This window comes from Cydia fagiglandana, chromosome 20, assembly GCF_963556715.1.
Source record: "Cydia fagiglandana chromosome 20, ilCydFagi1.1, whole genome shotgun sequence".
Taxonomy (NCBI): domain Eukaryota; kingdom Metazoa; phylum Arthropoda; class Insecta; order Lepidoptera; family Tortricidae; genus Cydia; species Cydia fagiglandana.
The window spans coordinates 6,196,502-6,217,166 of NC_085951.1; the positions used below are offsets into that span (position 1 = coordinate 6,196,502).

A 20,665-nucleotide genomic window follows, 5' to 3' on the forward strand; every position below is an offset into this window, starting at 1 on the left:
TCCGCTTGACAACGAATCCCAAGAATTGACGTAGGCCCTAGTTTTTTTCGAAAGCGACTGCCATGTGACCTTCCAACCCAGAGGGAAAACTAGGCCTTATTGGGATTAGTCCGGTCGATGTTTTCCTTCACCGAAAAGGGACTGGTAACAAATGATATTTCGTACATAAGTTCCGAAAAACTCATAGGTACGAGCCGGGGTTTGAACCCGCGACCTCCGGATTGGAATTCGCACGCTCTTACCGCTAGGCCACCAGCGCACCTAAAGCAAAATAATATCCGATTTTATTTTTTATTACATTTAATTGAATTTTGTATCAGTTGAACATTGCAATCCAGTACCAGTACTGGTCATTCATAACTAACTTTTAGAGTAAATAATAGATTATTTTATTGACCCACAAAAAAAACATAATAATAACAGTACCTTCAGATCCACAGCGCAGGCTTCGTCACTATACAGATAGCTCATCCACCTCAGGTTTCGTCAAAATAAAATGTATACTTTCACATATGTCATCCGCAACACGCATCGTCAAATTTAAAAGAAAATTGGTACACAACACAATAACAAGCCATAAACCTATATCCTAATCCGGTAAGTACCCGGCACAAACGTCCCCAAAATACCAGCGGCGTTCCCGCGCTGAATAGCCAACGATATACGCTGGACCAGGTACGAACCAGACCTAGGATCGCAACCCCTATCCCGCAAGCGTTTTCCCAGATCCCTCACAAAAACCTTCGCCTCGGAACACCAAGGACCAGCCGACTCAACAGCGAGAGGGACAAAATCGTACTTTTACACTTACTTTACGACTTACTTACTTTGGGACTTTTAGAGTTACGCAGAAGGATATCTTATTTTAAAAAAGCCATAATTTTTATCAATAAGTCACTTATTTGGTTGTTGACAGTAATTAAGTTATTTTCATTTAGTTTTTCATTTGTATGCTTTTTGCTTATCAAGTGCCAGAGGCACTTTGATCTAATAGGATTGTGCCAAATATTATCTATTATTAAAATGTGTGATACTTTATGATACGAATGATATGTTTTTCAGTTTTATGTAAATATATGAAAAATTATAAATACTTTTTATTTAAGAATTAATTATAATGCAATGCTTATTTTTAATTTATAGTAAATTAACGTTTTCTAATTGGAAAATGTGAATATAATTTCAAGATGTACAGTCGCCATCAGATATATCGGAGCGGCCAAGATGTTCACAATATCTGAACAAGCACTCTAACGCCCTGACAATAGAGGCGTGCTCAGATATTTGTTAGCACCTTGGCCGCTCCGATATATCTGATGGCGACTGTACGAATGGAAAATGGTTGATCAATTGATCATCCACATAACCAGTAGGTGCCAGCACAATAAAGAAATTTGAAAATTATATCTATTGTTTCATTTCATTTGAATATGAGTATTCTAAAGGCTAAAATCAATATTTTAGTGCTTCGCCTAAGGGCAACACTAAAGGTTCATTAAAATAAAGAGTGACGGCCTAATTACTACAATTTTCCTTACACCTCTACTCTAAAAGCGTTCAGTTTGCCCCACGTAGAAGCTATAAGCACAGAATAAATAATAGTACTAGGTACAGAAGACTCACTCTCTAACAAAACGCGTCTGTTACGATCAGCACAGATATGGCCGCTAGGTGGCGACAGCGCCACGCGCGGCTTATGGCTTTCCCCAAAATTGGGGTGGAACGGATGTACTTTTAGCTACCTGTAGCAAAGCGACGAAATCGCGGAGTGAGCCACGCCTGCCATAGGTACTTACTAAACTAAGTGTCTATACGTTTTCTCAGAAACCACTCACAACGTACGTTTTGCCTGTACCAAAATAGTAGGCATTGAATGGGGTTGGCCGGTCGAAGTATTTAGCAGATGGCGCCAGCATAGCTTGCCCTGTCAATCCCTAGAATTGTGTCAAATATTTGTTCTTTAATGGAGTTTTATGTAATGAAGTTTTTGTTTTTTTAACGGAGTTTTATGCCTTGGTTGCTAGCTCTTTAAGCCAAATCTTATAGAAAAAGGGGCAAGCTATGATGGCGCCATCTATGCAAACCTTTGACAGTTGCCAACCCCATTGACCCATATGAAGATTTACGGGATAAAGATTGGATTTTGTATTCTTAATAAAAACACAAAAATATACATTGTAATACAACCTGGGATTAATCTCTAAGGTATCCTCGGAAATAGAGCCTGGAATAATGAATGTTGCTTTAAGCTGTTAAGCTTAAAGAACAATATGTTTACCTTGACCGTTTTATATGAGACCTTTACTTTAATATCAGTGATATTGCAAAATATCAGCGTATGTATCGACTGGCAGCGGCTAATAAGCAACAAGGTGTTACATAACGTAAGTTATACATATTAATCATATTATAATATAGATATGCTACATAAATAAATGTTCTTGCGCGAATTATGTGAAAAGTCGGCGCTCCGTACATATTTAACAACTGGCCGTTGTTAAATATGTTATTTTAATGCGTTAGTTACTAACGTATAATATATATAAAATAAAAATGTTATAAGTCAAACAATTATTTAAAATCAAGCTCATTCGAGTTATGAACTCTTATAAAATTTTTAAAGAAAGTCCCAATTTCAAAAGCGCAAAAATTGGCTAAGGTCTTACGAAGTTATAATGATGTTTAATAGTTATTTCTATAATTTTATTTAAAAATGATTTAATAATGGATTAAAGTTTTTTACATTTTTAAACCGTGATAGCGTGAATTATTTGATAGCCTATCTATTTATGCGATTTATACTACCTAAAAAGTTATAAACGTTTAAAACGCTATTGTTTCAAACATTCCAAAACATCAGCTGACGTGTTAATTCGCTGTTATCATAATTCAACTCCGTAATGCCCAAGTCTAGACGCTACGATCTGTTAATTGATTACACTATGGTGGCGACGAACTAAATAGAGCTAGCTCCATTAACCTGATTAATTAAATACAACAGATATTTAATTATAACATTTAAAACTATGGTTGACGTCCTACCAAAGAGAATTTGAAATATAGAGTTACTGTCATGGTAAATTATGTAGCTACAGTACATTTACTGCCATCTTTCGACAGAAATTAAAACTGTTAGAACTTTGATCATTATTCTTTCACTGGTATGTGTTAACTTGTTAAATAGTTATATTAACGCCATCTACTCGAGAGTAGGCCGAAGGTTATGGCGCCATACCTTTGGCCTAGTATGGCCTAGTGAACAAAAATTTACACGTAATATCTTCTCTGACCCCCCTCTCCCATCGTGATCATTCGTGATATTTTTCTTACCCCCACCCTCATTAAACGACCACATGATTTCTGGACGACCCCTTTTGTCTATTTGGTTACTTCTCCTCATGACAGCACCTGCAGCACAGACCAACCACTAAAGGCCCCAGTGCACAATGGGCCATCGCTGGCCACTCCAAGGGACGCAGCCATGCGGTAGAATGAGATAGCAATATCACTTGCTCCCTCTGACACAAAAATGCGTCCCTTGGAGTGGCCGGCGATGGCCCATTGTGTACTGGGGCCTTAAGGCGAATTTCTGCGACCTACAGCATAACTTGCCTTTGACTACACACAAGTTTACAAATCACGAATAACTTTATATCGACACCAACGTTGCATATTTACGACATGAGACATGAGCGACACACCCGAGACCACTTTCCTTTAATAGGACAATAGTTCGTAAAAGTCAACGATCGCTGAACAGTGAACACCATTTGCGTAAAATGGGTGTGTCTTATAATTAAAAGGAGAATAAATACACAATGGGTAGTAAATACAGCTACACATTACGGTTAATTGATATAGACTGAGTGGTGATGGTGATTAAGGCAAGACAAATAGACCGGCTAGGGTATTTTTGGCTAAAGTGGTAGTAGAATTATGACTTGTAAGCCTCGATTTTCGTTTGTCTTTCGGTGTTTGGTAATAATTAGGCATCAGTTTAAAAGTTTATTTTATAAAAAAATACAATATGCCTATTGTTTGCCTGTTTGGAAATATTAGATATCTCAATACCCAATCACTTACCCAGGTTTATTTTACTTTCTTAATGCTGTCATTAATCTAAAAAACTCACGCAAAATGTTTGCGAAAAAAAATCCGTTACATCATGCAGAAGACGCCTAAACGGCATTAGTTATCTGGGTCTGAATACATTAAGCCTAGGCCGCCGGGAATCCATATATGTCTCGCTGCGACTTTATTGTGTTATTTATCTTGCAGTAGTTTTAATAAAATAAAAAATAAAAGAAAATAAAATAGCCTTTATTGCTGTTTCTTTCCTTACAATTAGTATATGCCTACTTACTACATAATAAAACTAACTAAATTAATTTAATCCTAACTTATGTCACTGATCGGCAACTGGATGTTTGTGTAGAACAGCTTGTCTGTCGACAAAGGCCCCCTCTAACGATTTCCATGTATTCCTGTCTCTTGCTAAACGGGTCCATATCGGACCAGCGATTTTCTTAAAGTCGTCTTCCCATCTTTTGGTTTGTCTGCCTCTATTTCTTTTGCTGTCTCTTGGATACCATTCTGTTACTAACTTAGTCCATTTCTCTTTACTTTCTCTTAACATTATGCCCCGTCCAACGCCATTTAAGCTGTCTGTAGACCGTGTGTGCATTTTTAAACTTTGTTTTCATTAGTTTTACTCGATAGTAAAATCCTATGGGTATGGGTATGGGTGGGTCAGAATCAATCAAAGCCTTTACTTACACTACTTACAGGGTTACTAAGTCGCATGATGATAGAACCAAACTAACCAAAGTTCAGAAATATGATCTTTAAAACTGTAACTGAAAAAAGCTTAAAGGTTTAAAAGTAAATTGAATACGCAAAAAATATGAATATGGGTTAAGTACCTACCTAGTGACAAAAATATCGAGTAACTCGCACAAAAAGATAAATTTAGATCTTCCGTTTTGGAAGTAGGTGAAAAAATATTTTGGCGTAAAAACCAACATACAAATTAGTAGCGACTCGCCCCGGCTTCGCACGGGTTAACAAATTATACACCTAAATTTTCCTCAAGAATCATTCTATTGATAGGTGAAAACATGCATGAAAATTCGTTTATCGCGAACATACAAACACACAAACAGACAGACGCGGCGGGGAATTTTGTTATAAGGTGTATATAGTGATATACATTTTTAGAAAAATCAATCTATTCTACAGAGGGGAAAATTAATAAGGAAAAATCAATGAAATAGAAACATCACGGCGCAAAAGCTCATCACATAAAATAACCATTGCAGTTATTTATTTCCCCTCAATGCAATTCGATACTCAAGCTGTCATTTCCTGCTCATCTTAGTTGAGTCAGCAATGTTTTTAAATATGTATATTATCGTTTGTGTCAGACAAAGGATATGACATATGCCACTATCTGGTATGTTTCACAACCGTAGCAGTAACCTCGCCGGTTCAAGCGAATACATTATGTACATTAAAAATTCGCAACAATAAAAATTTGGAGTAAAATTCTCGTTTACAGCTACCAACGAGTATTGTCAAGTAACATAAGCTATAAATATTACTTGTCAAACTGAGAATTGTTTGTAAGTCGCTACTTTGCAAAAATATTATTTTGAATGAAAGTTTAACCAAATAGGTTTGTCAAAAAATGTAGTTACTAGTATTTAATAAAATTTATATTAAATAATATCATCATCATCATCATTTCAGCCTATATACGTCCCACTGCTGAGCACAGGCCTCCTCTCTCTCTTAAATAATATAAATTTTATTAAATATTTATATAAAAAAATACATATTAAAATATCACCTATGTTCTTTATGAGATATATTTTTATCATGGAGCACTATGAATAAATCTGAAACTTTGAAAAACCGCTGAACATACATAAGGATTCAATATATCGCTTTTAGACTGCACCATCGTCCTCAGCATTTTATTAAAAAAAACCTAGGGTTTTTAACTTTTTAGGTATTCGTTTACAGGCTTGCCAAATTCCTAGTTTACCGAGTGCTGGAATGTTAGTTTTCATGTATAAACTCCAGGAATACTTCGTTTACAAAATAAAACAGGTGAGGTGCTTCGAAACCACAACAAACACACGTGATCAATGAACCTGCATGTTCTTCACCTAACATTGTTAGACAAACTTCGGTTACATTTCTCTTTATAAATTATGTATCTCCTCCACCAACATTGGTCTCTGTTTAACCCAATGGTTGACTAGTAGAGAATGCCTTTAGGCATTAAGTCCGCCATTTGTACATTTTTCCTGTGTTTGTGCAATAAAGTTTAAATAAATAATTAAACTTGTTTATTGAGTAAAGACGCCATCGCCATCAGATATAGGTATATAGTCAGCCAAGAAAGTGCACCTATCGCCAAGATAGTCACAAATTTGTGAACATATGCGCTATATATCTGAACACGGCGTCACGGCGTTAGCGTCTATGCTCACATATTTGAGAGCACTTCGCCCGCTCCGATATCTCCGATGGCGACTATACCTAATTAAATAACGTAAACGGGCCGAGAAATAATTAACAAGGGCGTACCTGATGAAATTATCAAGTTAATGGTAAGGTCACTGCGAGAAAACGTGATGTTAGCAGATGGCGGGCAAGTGAACGACCTTACGATCTCAAACGAAGTGCGGTGTATCGGAGTTATTTATTGTAAAAATGCCAGTAGCTAACCACTACATCCGACAGATGGTTAGGTTTAATAGTGGTTTATATATTGGCCACGAATATTGCATTTGATACGTGCTTTCTTTGGATAACCGGCTCTACAATTCTTTAGGAAATTTGCAACGAGAAGATTCTAGAGTTCCTTAGGCCACTGGCCAGTGACCACCTTCTATATCCATCAGACCGACTCGCAAGAACCAAAACATTGCATTATCACGAGTAAAAATAAAAACAGCGCGTCCGAAAATAATCTACCTGTTGGTAAAGTATTGGGCAGAGGACAAAGTGAATGAACGAAACGACCTTCCAAAACTCGGACGAAGCTCTAATAAATCAGATACATATATTTATTTCTTTTAAACCACCAATAGACATTTGCATTAGTCAGGTGCCTTTGATAAAAAAACGGCATTCGAGTACCTGATAAAAAATGTATGTCAAAATGTAAGTTTTTGTAGAAGGAAATCGCCAAAAGACCTTCCGGATATTGGACGAAATTGTAAAATTGCCAAATGCCATTCTTCACGTGAGCGCGTTATCAGATAAAAATAAAAACAATGCAAGGACGCGACAGAAAATAATCCACTAGTAAAAACCATTCGGCAAAAGTGGGCAGTCTCAGGCCGGCGCCACATCGATCGGCTGATTCACAGCGCGCAGTAAGAGCCTTATTCGACGATATTTCGACAGTCGACATCGTCAAAAATATGTTAACACATTAGCACTCTGTTACATTGTAATAAGGCGAAAGATGTGTAGATATTTTTAGCGTCGATCAGACCATGTCCTGTTTCGCTACTGCGCGAATTTCCTGTGATTCATTTGAATGTGGAGGTGCCAATTTCAGCCGGCTGTAGTGCCGGCCACATGCGTGGAAGGAGCGCCAGTGTGCAGTCGATGTATAACAAATGTGTTTTTTTTCTTCAAGATAACATATGAGAACAACAAGTGTCTGGATGCGGTGTGATTTATTTTTATCATGGAGCTGACACCATTTGTGATAACGTTTTTGTGGTCTTTAAAAAGTAAGTGTTGTCGTTGTTTTAAACAATTAAATATTTGTATTTTAATCAACAAATATTACGTGCTAAATCGAGGGAAAATGTATTCAAAACAAACATAATGTTCGCATTTGACGTTGTTATCAATGACCGCAAAAAAACCGGCTGAACTTGTTATGTTGATAAAAAGTACTGTACTATATTTACCTACTTTTAAATTCTAAGTATATGTATCTCCGTACGCAATGATTTTATTTGGCAATTGAAAATGATTTGAACCATAAGTACATATATTCTACTCATATTAAACCCACCAGACCCATCCTCATAATCGTTGACTCCACGAAGGGTTGTAAAAAACGTACCACGCGAGCGGTAGATACGAAATATTTGACATACATATTTTAATTTTAATAAAATGCAGGAATGTCCAATATGTTTCCATTGTATTAACAAAGTTCCAAATAACCGAGAACATTTAAACCTTATTACAATTCGCAAAAGGCTCACAAAGAAGTTTCTGCGGTTCTTTTATACTCGCATAAAAATATGCTCAGCGCGTATGGCAAACCATTAAATTGTACCGTTTTATCAGCTTATCATTATCAGACGATTCCAATACGACACATGTGGCCGCCATTAAACATTGTCAGTAGGCGTTAATCAAGGCTGGGCCGTTCGAAAAAATACATTTAAATTCAATGCGGATTGCTTGCGTCCTTAAATGGAATATAGATGTCCGGATTTTGATTGGATTGAGCGGTGACCCAGACAAACTACGCGGTTTATGGGTGAATAAAGGTGGTGAATGACATAAATGTAAGCCTATACGGAATTTAATATGTATACAATAGTAATATCAAACGGGAAAAACCGCTAGTAAATCAGAATCAGGGGTAAAAGTGGTATGTGCGGTTTTAAATCTGGACGTAGCGGTTTCGATAGTTCGTTTTTAGCAGTTGCTTTTCGTAACGAAAATGATCATGAAACTTTCATACATCTGCGAAGAAATTTTAAGATATATATATATGTGTCAAGTCTCCAATCCTACCAACTAAGCTACCAAGGGAATCGCAACTGTAGTCATATAATGCAATGAAAAGGAGGAATGTGCCCAACAGTGACGTAATTATGTAATACCATACCTACGAGTGATGGTGATGAATAGGGAAAGCTTATTAACAGGGAAACAAAGTATGAACGAAAACCAAGCGACATAAGGTAATCTGACCGTATATTTGACTCGCCAGTTTCCCAAACGGTTCGGCAATGATTATGGATTTTCACTAGCTAACATGCGTATTCAGCTGGCTAACTTTAAAACTCTTAAAAGTACCTATTATAGGCACACCCAGAGTAATTTAGATATTTTTTATTTACTTAGTAACTCGAGCATTCATTTTGAATAAATTTCAGATTGTCATAAAGTCGGTTCTTTTTATTTATTCATAATAAATTACTTAATTTGTATATGTATTTTTAAATTTACTAACTTCGAGATGCCTCAGTGTAAGATGCACTTGTTCTTATCAAATCTTACGGGTGTGGCGGCAATCATCACGCTATAGTGATAACTTCACTAACTTTTGTGATAATTATAAACCTAATGTTTATCTAAATTATTGTGATAAATGCTTCACAAGTTATTATTTTTATTCTTCTTCTGAAGAAGAGAAGTAATAGGGTAGATATTTGCTGAGAGGGTCCAATGGATTTACCCGAGTTTGAAGTTAAGCGACACATTTATTAACCATACTCACAAATAATCAACTGGATCAAAGTCAAAATACAAATATCAATCATAAGAGCGGTCTCTCTAAGAATTAGAGGAACGAGAAGAAGGATAAAAAGATTTGGATCTGAAGACGGCTGTGGAATACCCATCCTTCAAGATTAGATTTGTCTTCTTTCTACCGCACAACTTTTTTTTAAATACGTTTAAAATTGTATTATTTAATGTAATAAATGTGTTATCAATTTATAGTTATTGTGGATTGTTCGACTAATTATTATTTCCGGTTGGCGTTGATTAACGAAATATACTCGTTATCCAAATATACCCAAGGTTAGGCTCAGATTTTCTGCTAATCAACTACTTTTGATAAAATATTTAATATTTAATTCAGTTGAATATATATGTATACAGAAAGATACACCCAAATAGGTAATAGTTTAGTTCTGCTTTTCGGAATGGTAACAAATAACACGTAGGTATACCTAAACCAAAATGTATCGGAATACTACCGATTAGTGCTAAACAATATTTTGTTTCGTTAACAAACAAATTAAGTTTTCGCTGTTAATTTGTGTCGAAACAGAAGGCTCACTGCTCTAAAACAGTTAACTATCGAAATAAGTTCCGTGATGCACTTATTGACCTATTTTTAAGCCGCAAGACTTCTTTGGTAGCTTGAATTTCCTCTTTGTACCCTTTCTATCAATATATGTATTTAGTTATTTTTTTAATACCACATCGGTGGCAATCGAGCATACGGTCCGCCTGATGGTAAGCAGTCACCGTAGCCTATGGACGCCTGCGACTCCAGAGGTGTTACATGCGCTTTGCGGACCTTTACACTTTAAACCTGTACACTCCTTTTTTGAAGAACCCCATACTGTAGACCCTCGGGAAAAACCTCGAACCTCCCTTGAGGAACCTTTCTAAACCTCGGAGAAAATTTCAATAAAATCAAAGCCATGTACAGTCGCTAAGTCAAATAACTGTATAAATCCGGCCGCTGTTAGGTTTCGCAAGACATTTTAATATAGCCAATAATGTCACTCCTGACAAATGAGATGAATTTAACGACACCTCTGTAGACAAACTAGTCAGACGTTGTAAGGCTGTAGGCCTAAGCAAAGGATTACAATTGAAGGGATGTTTACAAAAACAACATAACTGACTACACAGGTTGACACCTGAAACGATTAACAATGTTCTTAAAAAACCGGGCAAGTGCGAGTCGAACTCGCGCACGAAGGGTTCCGTACCATAATGCAAAAAAAGGCAAAAAAAAAACGGTCAGATGGGTGATCTAAATACTGACCCCGCCCGACGTTGCTTAACTTCGGTCAAAAATCACGTTTGTTGTATGGGAGCCCCACTTAAATCTTTATTTTATTCTGTTTTTAGTATTTGTTGTTATAGCGGCAACAGAAATACATCATCTGTGAAAATTTCAACTGTCTAGCTATCACGGTTCGTGAGATACAGCCTGGTGACAGACGGACGGATGGACGGACGGACGGACGGACGGACAGCAGAGTCTTAGTAATAGGGTCCCGTTTTACCCTTTGGGTACGTAACCCTAAAAAGTGTCAACCGCTCTAAGCAGTTATGTTGTTTTTGTAAACATCCCTTCAATTAGTAAGTTGTCTATATTCGGGTAATACATTTTATTTTATAACAGTTACCCTGTTTTATTGTACTTTTTACAAAACTAGTTTGTAGAAAAACTATAATCAGGGTAGGTGCTAGGTACGTAGATTGAAATAGTCTCCATGAACCAAAATCATTCACAAGTAAAAAAAAAATAAGAGCAAATTACACGTTAGTCACGTCTTACGCCATTGTAAGTTTAAAACTAGCTGTTTTGAAACAATAAAATTGTGTATTGTATGCAGATGCGACACAATTCGGCAGAACTCTGCCAAGGTGAATCAAAGCCATTTCATTGTGATGACAAAGAATAAATAACAAAATTAGTTAAATTTTTGACTGAACGCTACGACGAACGATAACAATGTTATCGTTTGTCTCTTTGAAACAGTTTCTATTACTTTAAGGCGTTCGTAAAAATATGTAAAATAGATTTAGGTACTTGAATAAAGTAAAAATTTAGTGTGGGACTGGGAAAAATATTTTCCACCTTATCTCCCACATTATCTTTGAAGTTGCAGGTTATGGTGACCTCTTACCATCAGGCGGGCCGTATGCTTGTTTGCCACTGACGTAGTATAAATATAATTATACGTCTTTGGAAAAAAAATAATTCTGTGGTACAAGATTTTATCGCTGACTGTAATTTTCTTACGACAGACAACTAATACCCATCGAGACAATTCTAAAAAGCCCTAACACAATTAGGTTGCGTTGTTTCATCACTGAGTTCCTATGGCCACCTCCTGTCTCCATCATCAGATCAGCTCGATGGTACCATAATATTGCATTGTCATCCGATTTAAACATGCATGCAAAATTTCAGCTCAATCGGAAACCGGGAAGTGGATCAAATTTACCTTACAAGATTTGATTACAGACCGACAAACAGACAACGGTCAGGTGAAAGTAAATAAAAGCTTGCAATAAAGGAACATTTTATGACTTTCAAACAGCAACCTGCTATTATTATATTGCATTTATAACACCCTATTAATAAATCACTACATAGATATACATCAATAAATGCAAACTAGATTTGGATAGTACATATAAGGACCCCCGAATTTATTCAAACAAATTTCGTGCCATTGTTGTGACAAGCCCTGTAGTTAGATGTTGGAACGTCTTTGTTTAACTAAGGGCACGAAATACTTTTGGTCGCATCGTAATTATTAAGAGTTAGGTCAGTCACCCCAAGTACGCAATAAAATGTTGCGCATGCCAAAATGCGCATACTACAGAACCGATTTAGAACCCGCGATTACTTCGCATTTTAAGAACTCGATGACGGCCTTTAAAATGCGAAATTAGACGGAACCAAATAACATTGACGATGTGGTAGGTCTTGTTGATGCCGCGCTTACGAGTTTAAGCCCTACTTTCGACTCCTTAATAATATATTATGTACATGCAGTATGCCGTACAACTCTAGAGTTCTGTTCCTCAGGGTATTGTATTTAATAATTAATTATTCAGTATATGTTCAGCGGGTTCAAATCGGGGCTCGTACCAATGAGTTTTTCGGAACCTATGTATCAGATGTCATTTTGATATTTACCACTAGCTTTTCGGTGAAAGAAAACATCGCGAGGAATCCTGCATATATCTTCGAAGCAATTCAAAGATGTATGTGTAGTCCCCAATCCGCGTGGGGCCCAAGCCCTCTCGCGCATGAGAGGAGGCCTGTGCACAGCAGTGGGACGTATATAATTAGGCTGAATTATTATTATCATATGTAATTTGTTTTTACGGATCACATAGGTACCATAATAGTTAAGGAATCAGGGCTCTACCTAAATCGCTCAAATATGCAAGAGCGATAAAGAGGCAAAAAGACAATTTCCGAACTGGGTATAATTTTCGCGGTAGCTCCTCAGGTTTTTCTCAACCCAGGGTGTATAAATTACGTTATTTTACAGTGTGTTCTGGCATCCGATGCTACAGCTGCGAGGTGGAGCACACTACATCGTACAACAAGGTAGCCAAGACATTTCAAGCCACGCAGACGTGCGACCACTTCAACGGCAGCGACGTTAATGCCATAGATTGCCCGGAGTCAACCATGTGCGTGAAGCGAGTGACTACGCAGGACATCGGGCCGGATCGTAAGGATATTTATTGTTATTTGATAGTATAGTTAGTACTCCGTAAAACCAAGAGACGAGACGCAAAAGCGCGTCAACGTTGTAAACATTGCAACGGGAAAGATGTCAGTACCACGGAGTGCCTACAGTCAATCATGTGTGTCAAGCGGGTCACATACTAGGGATATTATTAATAACTAGCGACCTGCCTCAAAACCTTAACAAATTATACACCTAAACCTTCTTCAAGAATCACTATTGATAGGTGAAAACCGCATGAAAATCGCGGTGAACACGCGCATTTATCCTTATTTAAAGTATAAGTAGGAATATAATTAATTATATTATAAAACATAACTCATGTATAGGTTCATGATTTCACCAAAAATTCCAAACCGCAACGAATTTCCGCAGAGCAAAATACATAGTATTTATAAATAATAATACATCGGTAGTTACTATGTACCTATTTGTGTAAATTAAACCTTATTCCTATGAGATATTAGCTAAATTTGCATTTGCACATAAGAGGCAAATTTTATGGGTGATCTAAAATTTAATTAGTAGGAAAAATATATCGAAATGGACAGTATCGTATCCTGTCTGTCTGTCGCTTATGTCACAATCAGCAACCTTGAATTAAGCAATTTAAATATATAATGTAAGCGGCAGGGTTTATTATTCTAAATAGTGTTATTCTAGGTGATTGCAATTAACTTAGTTTTGTAAGCATATTTATTGTTACTAACAATATGTGACAGAAATGGTCTTAAATAGATCTTTGTTTTTCCAGTTTCAACCAAAAGCGTCAGACGCGGCTGCGCCCCTCAAACCACCGAGGGCATGCAAGAAAAAGTCGGCAGGCATTGGCGGCCCGTGAACAAAATCTACGAAGTGTATGAAGAGGGTTGCATTGACGACCCTAGTAACGAGCACAAGCTTACTAAAACTGTGCTGTGTTACTGCAGGGGAGACCTGTGTAACAGTAGTTGGAAAATATCTCTATTACCTGCTACGTTACTGATAGCATTAGGAACACTTTTTCAATTTCGTCCGTGTACTTAAAATTGTGTTTTAGTTTATTTATTGTCTAATTTAGAATACAATATTTTAGGTTATGAGTTAGAAATAGGTGGATACAGTAGATAGTGGAGCAACTTGTAGCAATTTGTCGGTTTTCAATTTGCTTAAAGAACAACTAATGTTACTTAGGGCCACTTGCACCAATCACTAACCCGGGGTATACCGGTTAAACCAGCAGTTACCATAATTACCAGTACAATCTGACACTGGGTTAACGGTTTAAACGGCTAACCTCGAGTTAAAGGGATGGTGCAAGTGGCCCTTACAAGTTAGTTAAGAAAGATTATAATGTTATTTGCCGATTTCACGCACATGAACGTTTCCACGTTACTATTTTCTTTTCCTATTTTATTCTGGTGTCCCACTGCTGGGTAAAGGCCCTTGATCTCCACATCTCCCGATGTAGTGCTACTACTACGTTATTATGTTATTAATACTAACTCAAAATGGCAAAAATGTAGATACTTTGTAGTGTAGGGGAGACCGAGGTGAGTTGTAACAAGTAGCAAGTTGTAGCTCGTAACTTGAACTAACAAACGCGCGCTATTGCGACTTAGTTTCTAGTTAATAGATTCCAAAAAATCGACGATGTTCCAACTCTCCTCTGTCACAACTGACCTCGGTCTCCCCTACGATTATAAAGTCAATACATAGTTTATAATCCAGTCCAGAAGACTGGAGCATTGATAAAAATATAAATAATATACTCGACATTTAATATTTTAGAACTGTATTAAATACGGGTAAGGATAAGGCGCCAGTAGTTTTAAGTGTCATAAATAAGAAATATATTCGTTCAAAGAACTATCATACTTAATGTGCTTTTAAACTTTTTATAGTAGAATAAATAATAGAATATAGGAAGATTACGTACACGGATCGTAAATACAAGGTCTCGACTTTTAAAAGTTAAATATCCAGGCGTAAACGAGCTCTCAATGGCAAAGCATTGAACTAAATAAAAGTCATGCTATTCTTATCTCGTTTGACAAGGTTTTAAGTGTGTTAAATATTATTAATGGTTAATCGTATGTATGCCTTTAAGGCAATACGGAAATACCGTTGAATTTATGTTTTTTTTTTATATATTATGTTACCAATATCCAAATACATATAATAACAAAACAAAACTAATGTTAACGGTAAGTTTTTTACTGACCTCCTAAATTAGGACAAATACCCGGGCCGAGACAGAGCAAGTACTCGTATACGCGCGAGGCAATTTCCTCGCGCACAAAACGGCCAGTCTCAGGCGTGCCTCGCGCGCGTGCCTCGGCCGAGGCACATCTACACTGGCCGTGATCCGGCTAATAAGGTATGAAAAGTTAATATCTAATTCAGGCGTAAATTATGTAAAAATATGATTGAGAAGGTATTGTGTCAAGTAAATAAAACTGTAAGTCCTAAAAAGTATTAGATTTATGAGATAACACGGTAATCTTAAGAAGTACTCGCCCGTATCTTTCAGTTTACTATTACAAATTTTGGATATTAGTGGTAACTAGTGTAATTATTTTAATACCTTGGTGTTCAGAGTAGTTGTATATGTTATACCGGGTGTGGCCTGTAACACGAGCAAATAATTAAAACATAGATTGTACTCCTCAAACGGTGACACTTTTGTTCAATAACTTTTAAAAATTATGAATTATTTAGACTCCCTATTTTTCATACAAAATAAATATTATCTTCAATGGACGCCAACGCCACGCCATACCATTGTAATTGACGTTGCTTGTCACGCTTTAAGTATAACAAAATTCGCAATACATTGCGTCTTAGAATAAACTTTAAAGTGTATTAAAAATCAAACCACAAGTTATTTTTAAAAGTCACTGAACAAATGTTGGTCAGTATGAGGAGTACGGCCTACAGTTTAATTTTTTGCTCATATTACAGGCCACACCCGGTATTACACGTACATTGTGCATGAATTTAATGGGCTTTAAGTCCTTGACTTCGTGCAAATCTAGATAATTACTAAATTATGTAAATAGGGCTGTAGAATGTACTTGCGTGACTCGTCTGATATTTTTTGTAATGGGCAAAAGGAATGCGTCTCATCACGCGAGTGTAAGATATCTCTGTATATGTTTTTCTCTTTAAAATACAGTTAAAAACCGGGCAAGTGCGAGTCGGACTCGCGCGAAGGGTTCCGCGCACGGAAAAAAATGCAAAAAGAAAAAGGTCACCCATCCAAGTACTGACCAGGCCCGACGTTGCTTAACTTTGGTCAAAAATCACGTTTGCTGTATGGGAGCACCACTTAAATCTTTATTTTATTCTGTTTATAGTATTTGTTGTTATAGCGGCAACAGAAATACATCATCTGTGAAAATTTCAACTGTCTAGCTATCACGGTTCGTGAGATACAGCCTGGTGACAGACAGACGGACGGACGGACGGACAGCGAAGTCTTAGTAATAGGGTCCCGTTTTACCCTTTGGGTACGGAACCCTAAAAAATAATTAGTCTACGTCTTTATATTAGCTAAAGTCATTGTCAAGAATGAAGTGATATACTCTATGAATAATTATATATATAAATTGTATATTATTTTAGCTACTGCCTGTATATGAGGATTGGTCATGTGACATTCCTACTTTCGCATTTATTATTTTATTAACTAACTAACTAACTAATATGGCTCAGCGATCCAAAGAGGATTTTGGCCTCCGAAACGAGAGCACGCCACTTTTCCCGATCCTGCGCCGTATTAGTTTATTTCTATCTGATAATTGTAAAAATATACCAAAGGCTAGTGCTGTAATATTAAATTGTATATGAATAACATTAAAAGTATAAACAAAAGCGTTTATTTTTCATTTTGTAGGATATAAAATATATATTTCAGTTCAGCCACTTATTAATCCACATTTTGGCTATTGTTTATCATTAATATTTTTTCTTTAGCATACCCCTTCTTCTCTTCTTCTTCTTGCTAGGGGCTATATAAGGCTCCACAGCCTATGTATCACTGCGACCATCCCTGATCTATTGTGATCGCCACCTACTAGCATACCCCTTAAAAATATTTGTTTTCGTCCATGCTAGTTTCAAGGTTTGATTTGGTCATTGCGACACCGTGTAGTGATAGTTATAGAGTTTATTATGTGTTATGTGAAGTTTTGAACCCCATTTTTGTTAAAGAATTGTCATTTAAGACCTAACTACGTTTGTTGCAGACGTACTATTAGCAGCAGTACAATGCAAAATACGGAGTTTATTTATTTATCGTTTGGCATACAGTTACTGGATTTAAATTATATATGAATCTGAAGATTCAACTTCAACTTCAACATTTATTCAGTAAATAGGCCACAAGGGCACTTTTACATGTCAACATTGAATTTACATACAAGCAAAAATAATATCAATACATCAACAATTTTATAAAATTGAGGTTTGCACTCTTCAGATACTCGATCGCCCTATGTACACGGAGTACAAGCTTGGTAATCTTGGTATAACAAAGTGTACTTACATTGGCGTGGTTCTCGACGAGACACAGGAACACGACGTCCTCCCTCAGCAGCCGGACGGCGCCGTGCAGCGGCTGCGGCGTCTTGCTCTTCAGCATGCGGTAGAGCAGCGCGGACGACATGTGCGCGAAGTCTTCGCCTGACAAATTAATTACCGTAAAGTCGGGTTACTTTAGCCCTGGAGGGTAATTTTGGCCATTGTGATTACTCGGTCTGTTCAGGTTATATTATTTATTGCATTATAATTATGGAAATACGCCATGACTAACCTTTGACTATTTTTATGTTTTTTTATTAGACCCTTTTAAATGAGGTTTTCATGTGGGTCAAAGTTACCCTCCGTTGGGTCAAAGTAACCCGAGTTTACGGTATTATTTTAACATACACATATTTTAACATGACATATATTTTAACTCTAGAATGAGGTAGTAGCTCAAGACCTGCTCAACCTCGGCCATGGCGACATGCGAGAGCTATCGCAAAACCGAGAGGCATGGCGTGATCTGATATCGGAGGCCAGGACTCACTTTGGGTCGTTGCGTCACTGTAGTAAGTATTTTAACTTTTGGTTACTTAAAAAAAAACTGAATTTATTTAGAAGCCTGCCTCTGCGACCGTGTCGGCTCCACAAGGCCTCTACATTACCTTTTGACAGCTAAAGATGTCAACTGACGCGCACGGCTACAGATCAATATCATCTTTAGTGCATTCTGACAAGATTCACGATGGCGCGCCGTACACGACAGGCATGATATGACGTTTAAAGAGATGTACGAAAGTTTATCTAAAGAAACATGCAATATACAACCACCACAACTGCCAACAGGCTTTATTTGATTCTCAATATATTAGTATGGTGTTGACATCAATTGCTGCCAGCATTTTGTAAGGACTATTTACTGGGCCAAAGGACAATTTAGTCAACTGAATGCTGTGTTTATTATTGTTGAAATTACTACAGTTCTATAAAATATGTGATTCTCATATAAAAACAGGATTAAGTTTTATAAAAAAAATTACCTGTGAGATCATCCCAGTGAGCAGAAATAAGTCCGGAACAATGTTCTTTGAGAGCCGATGCCCCAATCTCATCAGCGGCAGAGTAGAACTTTACACAAGTCCTGTAATAAAACAAGTATGTATTCTGATATTAATTCTATCTCTTCTCATTGTCTAATATCTCCAGAGCTCTTCCACAAATCGAAACAGTAGCCTGATAATATTAGAAGTATATATTTATTTATTTAATAATAATTAGTATTTTACGCTGGTGTGATAAGACTGATAAGTACCAGAGTTGGACCAAGTTCTGCAGAGAATTAGCAATGACAAAATGTGGCAAAGTCATCATTATTGTCAATTCTGATTCCCTTACTTCGTTCTGTTTAAGTTGGTGTACAGTTAGCTCAAAGGGCCTTGAGTGGTGGCATTCAATACTATCTTGACAGAGTCTGTGCAGAAAGAGAAGAGTCGTGGAATGTATGGGAACCTATTCAAACTATGATTCATCTCTTTCCACACAGACTTTACAAATCGAGCAACATTTGTAACTAACTTTTTGAAAGGAGAGCTACTAATCAACTCAACGAATTAATTTTAATAATGAAACTTCCGTGAGACACAGACATTAAATATATTAACCCGTGGAGCGCCCTACTGTCACATGTGTGCTGGTAACTAGTATAGCAGTTCCATACTACGGTAATTTTGGGGCGCTCCATGGGTTAAGAATGAATTAACTTTATTTCATAGCAATTCAATATCTTTTTCCTATAAAGTTCTCAAGATGTGATCAATGTAACAATTAAAACTACTCAATTGAAGAATCCTCACCTGACTCCCACACTGGCAATAAGGGCCTGTTCACACTTCCCCACCAAACCGTTAAGCTTGAAGTTAGCTGCGGACTTCATGAGCTGAAGTGCAAACATGTCTCCCCGAGTCAGGTCCACTACATCTGTGTAAAGCCATTTGAGCAGTGCTGCACCAACATCGTCAGGGAGTACCGACCAGTCTGAAAATGTATTATCATTGATGAGTCACAACAACACTTTAAGATACAAGGCAATAAAATAATATTTTTTGTTTTTTTTTTATTGTATTGACATCTTACTTTAACCACACTAAAAATTTAAATACCCAAGTTACGTTTTCATTTTATTATAAGATTAGATGCAACAATGTACAAAATAAAAGTAAATTTAATAAGCTTTAATATGAAAATTAAAATTAATAGCTTTCTAAATGTTATAAACAGTAAAAACAGTTAAACAAACTCACCCAACTCCTTCAGGTCTTTCAATGCTTCTTCATTCCAATCATCAGATCGGGCACACAAGACAAACTTATGACCCGGCATAGACTTGCTCTGTAACTTTATTTCTATGTCTGAATAGGTTTCTCTGCCGTAGAGTGTCGCCACGGTCATGAGCAGCCGCGCGACGAAACTCGTCTCGCTCAAGTCACCGGCCGATGCGGCCGCAAGTGTATACTTGCGCTCCACCTCTGCACAGTGACTCTGCAGCTTACTGTACTCCTCCTTCAGCAGCGCCAAGTGCTGCTGAAGCTTCGTCACCTCGCTGGACGCTGCGCAAACAAACATAGTCCCAGTTACAGTTAGTTGCTACACCGCCCACCATTGCAAAACAACTATCAAACTTCGACGCAGATGACTCTCGATTTTATTGAAAGCTACTCACCCATGACGAGGCTTTGTTGACGCTTATCACCGCAGGAAGCGTACTACACTTTTTACTATATTTCTTTATCAATATAAAAAAGATTAAACGCTAATTGGAAATTGACAAATTGACAATTGCCAAAGCAAAAAGTTGAACGTCAAAAACGCTATACTTTACGTTCCTTTGTACGTTGATTTTTGTTAGAGAAAACATAAGGTAAATA

General features: G+C 37.0%; 2 protein-coding genes and 1 long non-coding RNA gene across 3 annotated transcripts in view; 2 read left to right on the forward strand and 1 right to left on the reverse strand.

Moving 5' to 3' along the window:
- The window catches only part of LOC134674819 (uncharacterized), a 34,246-nt gene extending 19,970 nt beyond the window's left edge, over positions 1 to 14,276 (forward strand). Inside the window, exons 6-8 of the mRNA XM_063532970.1 lie at positions 1,465 to 1,490; positions 13,032 to 13,217; positions 13,990 to 14,276. Of these exons, the coding sequence (XP_063389040.1) occupies positions 1,465 to 1,490; positions 13,032 to 13,217; positions 13,990 to 14,261 (484 nt within the window). The 3' untranslated portion in view covers positions 14,262 to 14,276. The remainder of the gene's footprint in view (positions 1 to 1,464; positions 1,491 to 13,031; positions 13,218 to 13,989) is intronic.
- Positions 1 to 20,363, reverse strand: part of LOC134674725 (rabankyrin-5) — a 61,507-nt gene extending 41,144 nt beyond the window's left edge. The window contains exons 1-4 of the mRNA XM_063532852.1: positions 20,042 to 20,363; positions 19,595 to 19,775; positions 18,782 to 18,882; positions 17,764 to 17,900 (exon numbers count right to left, since the gene is read on the reverse strand). Coding sequence (XP_063388922.1) covers positions 17,764 to 17,900; positions 18,782 to 18,882; positions 19,595 to 19,775; positions 20,042 to 20,363 — 741 coding nt within the window. The remainder of the gene's footprint in view (positions 1 to 17,763; positions 17,901 to 18,781; positions 18,883 to 19,594; positions 19,776 to 20,041) is intronic.
- Positions 1 to 20,665, forward strand: part of LOC134674729 (uncharacterized) — an 83,879-nt gene that overhangs the window by 51,560 nt on the left and 11,654 nt on the right. The window lies entirely within an intron of this gene.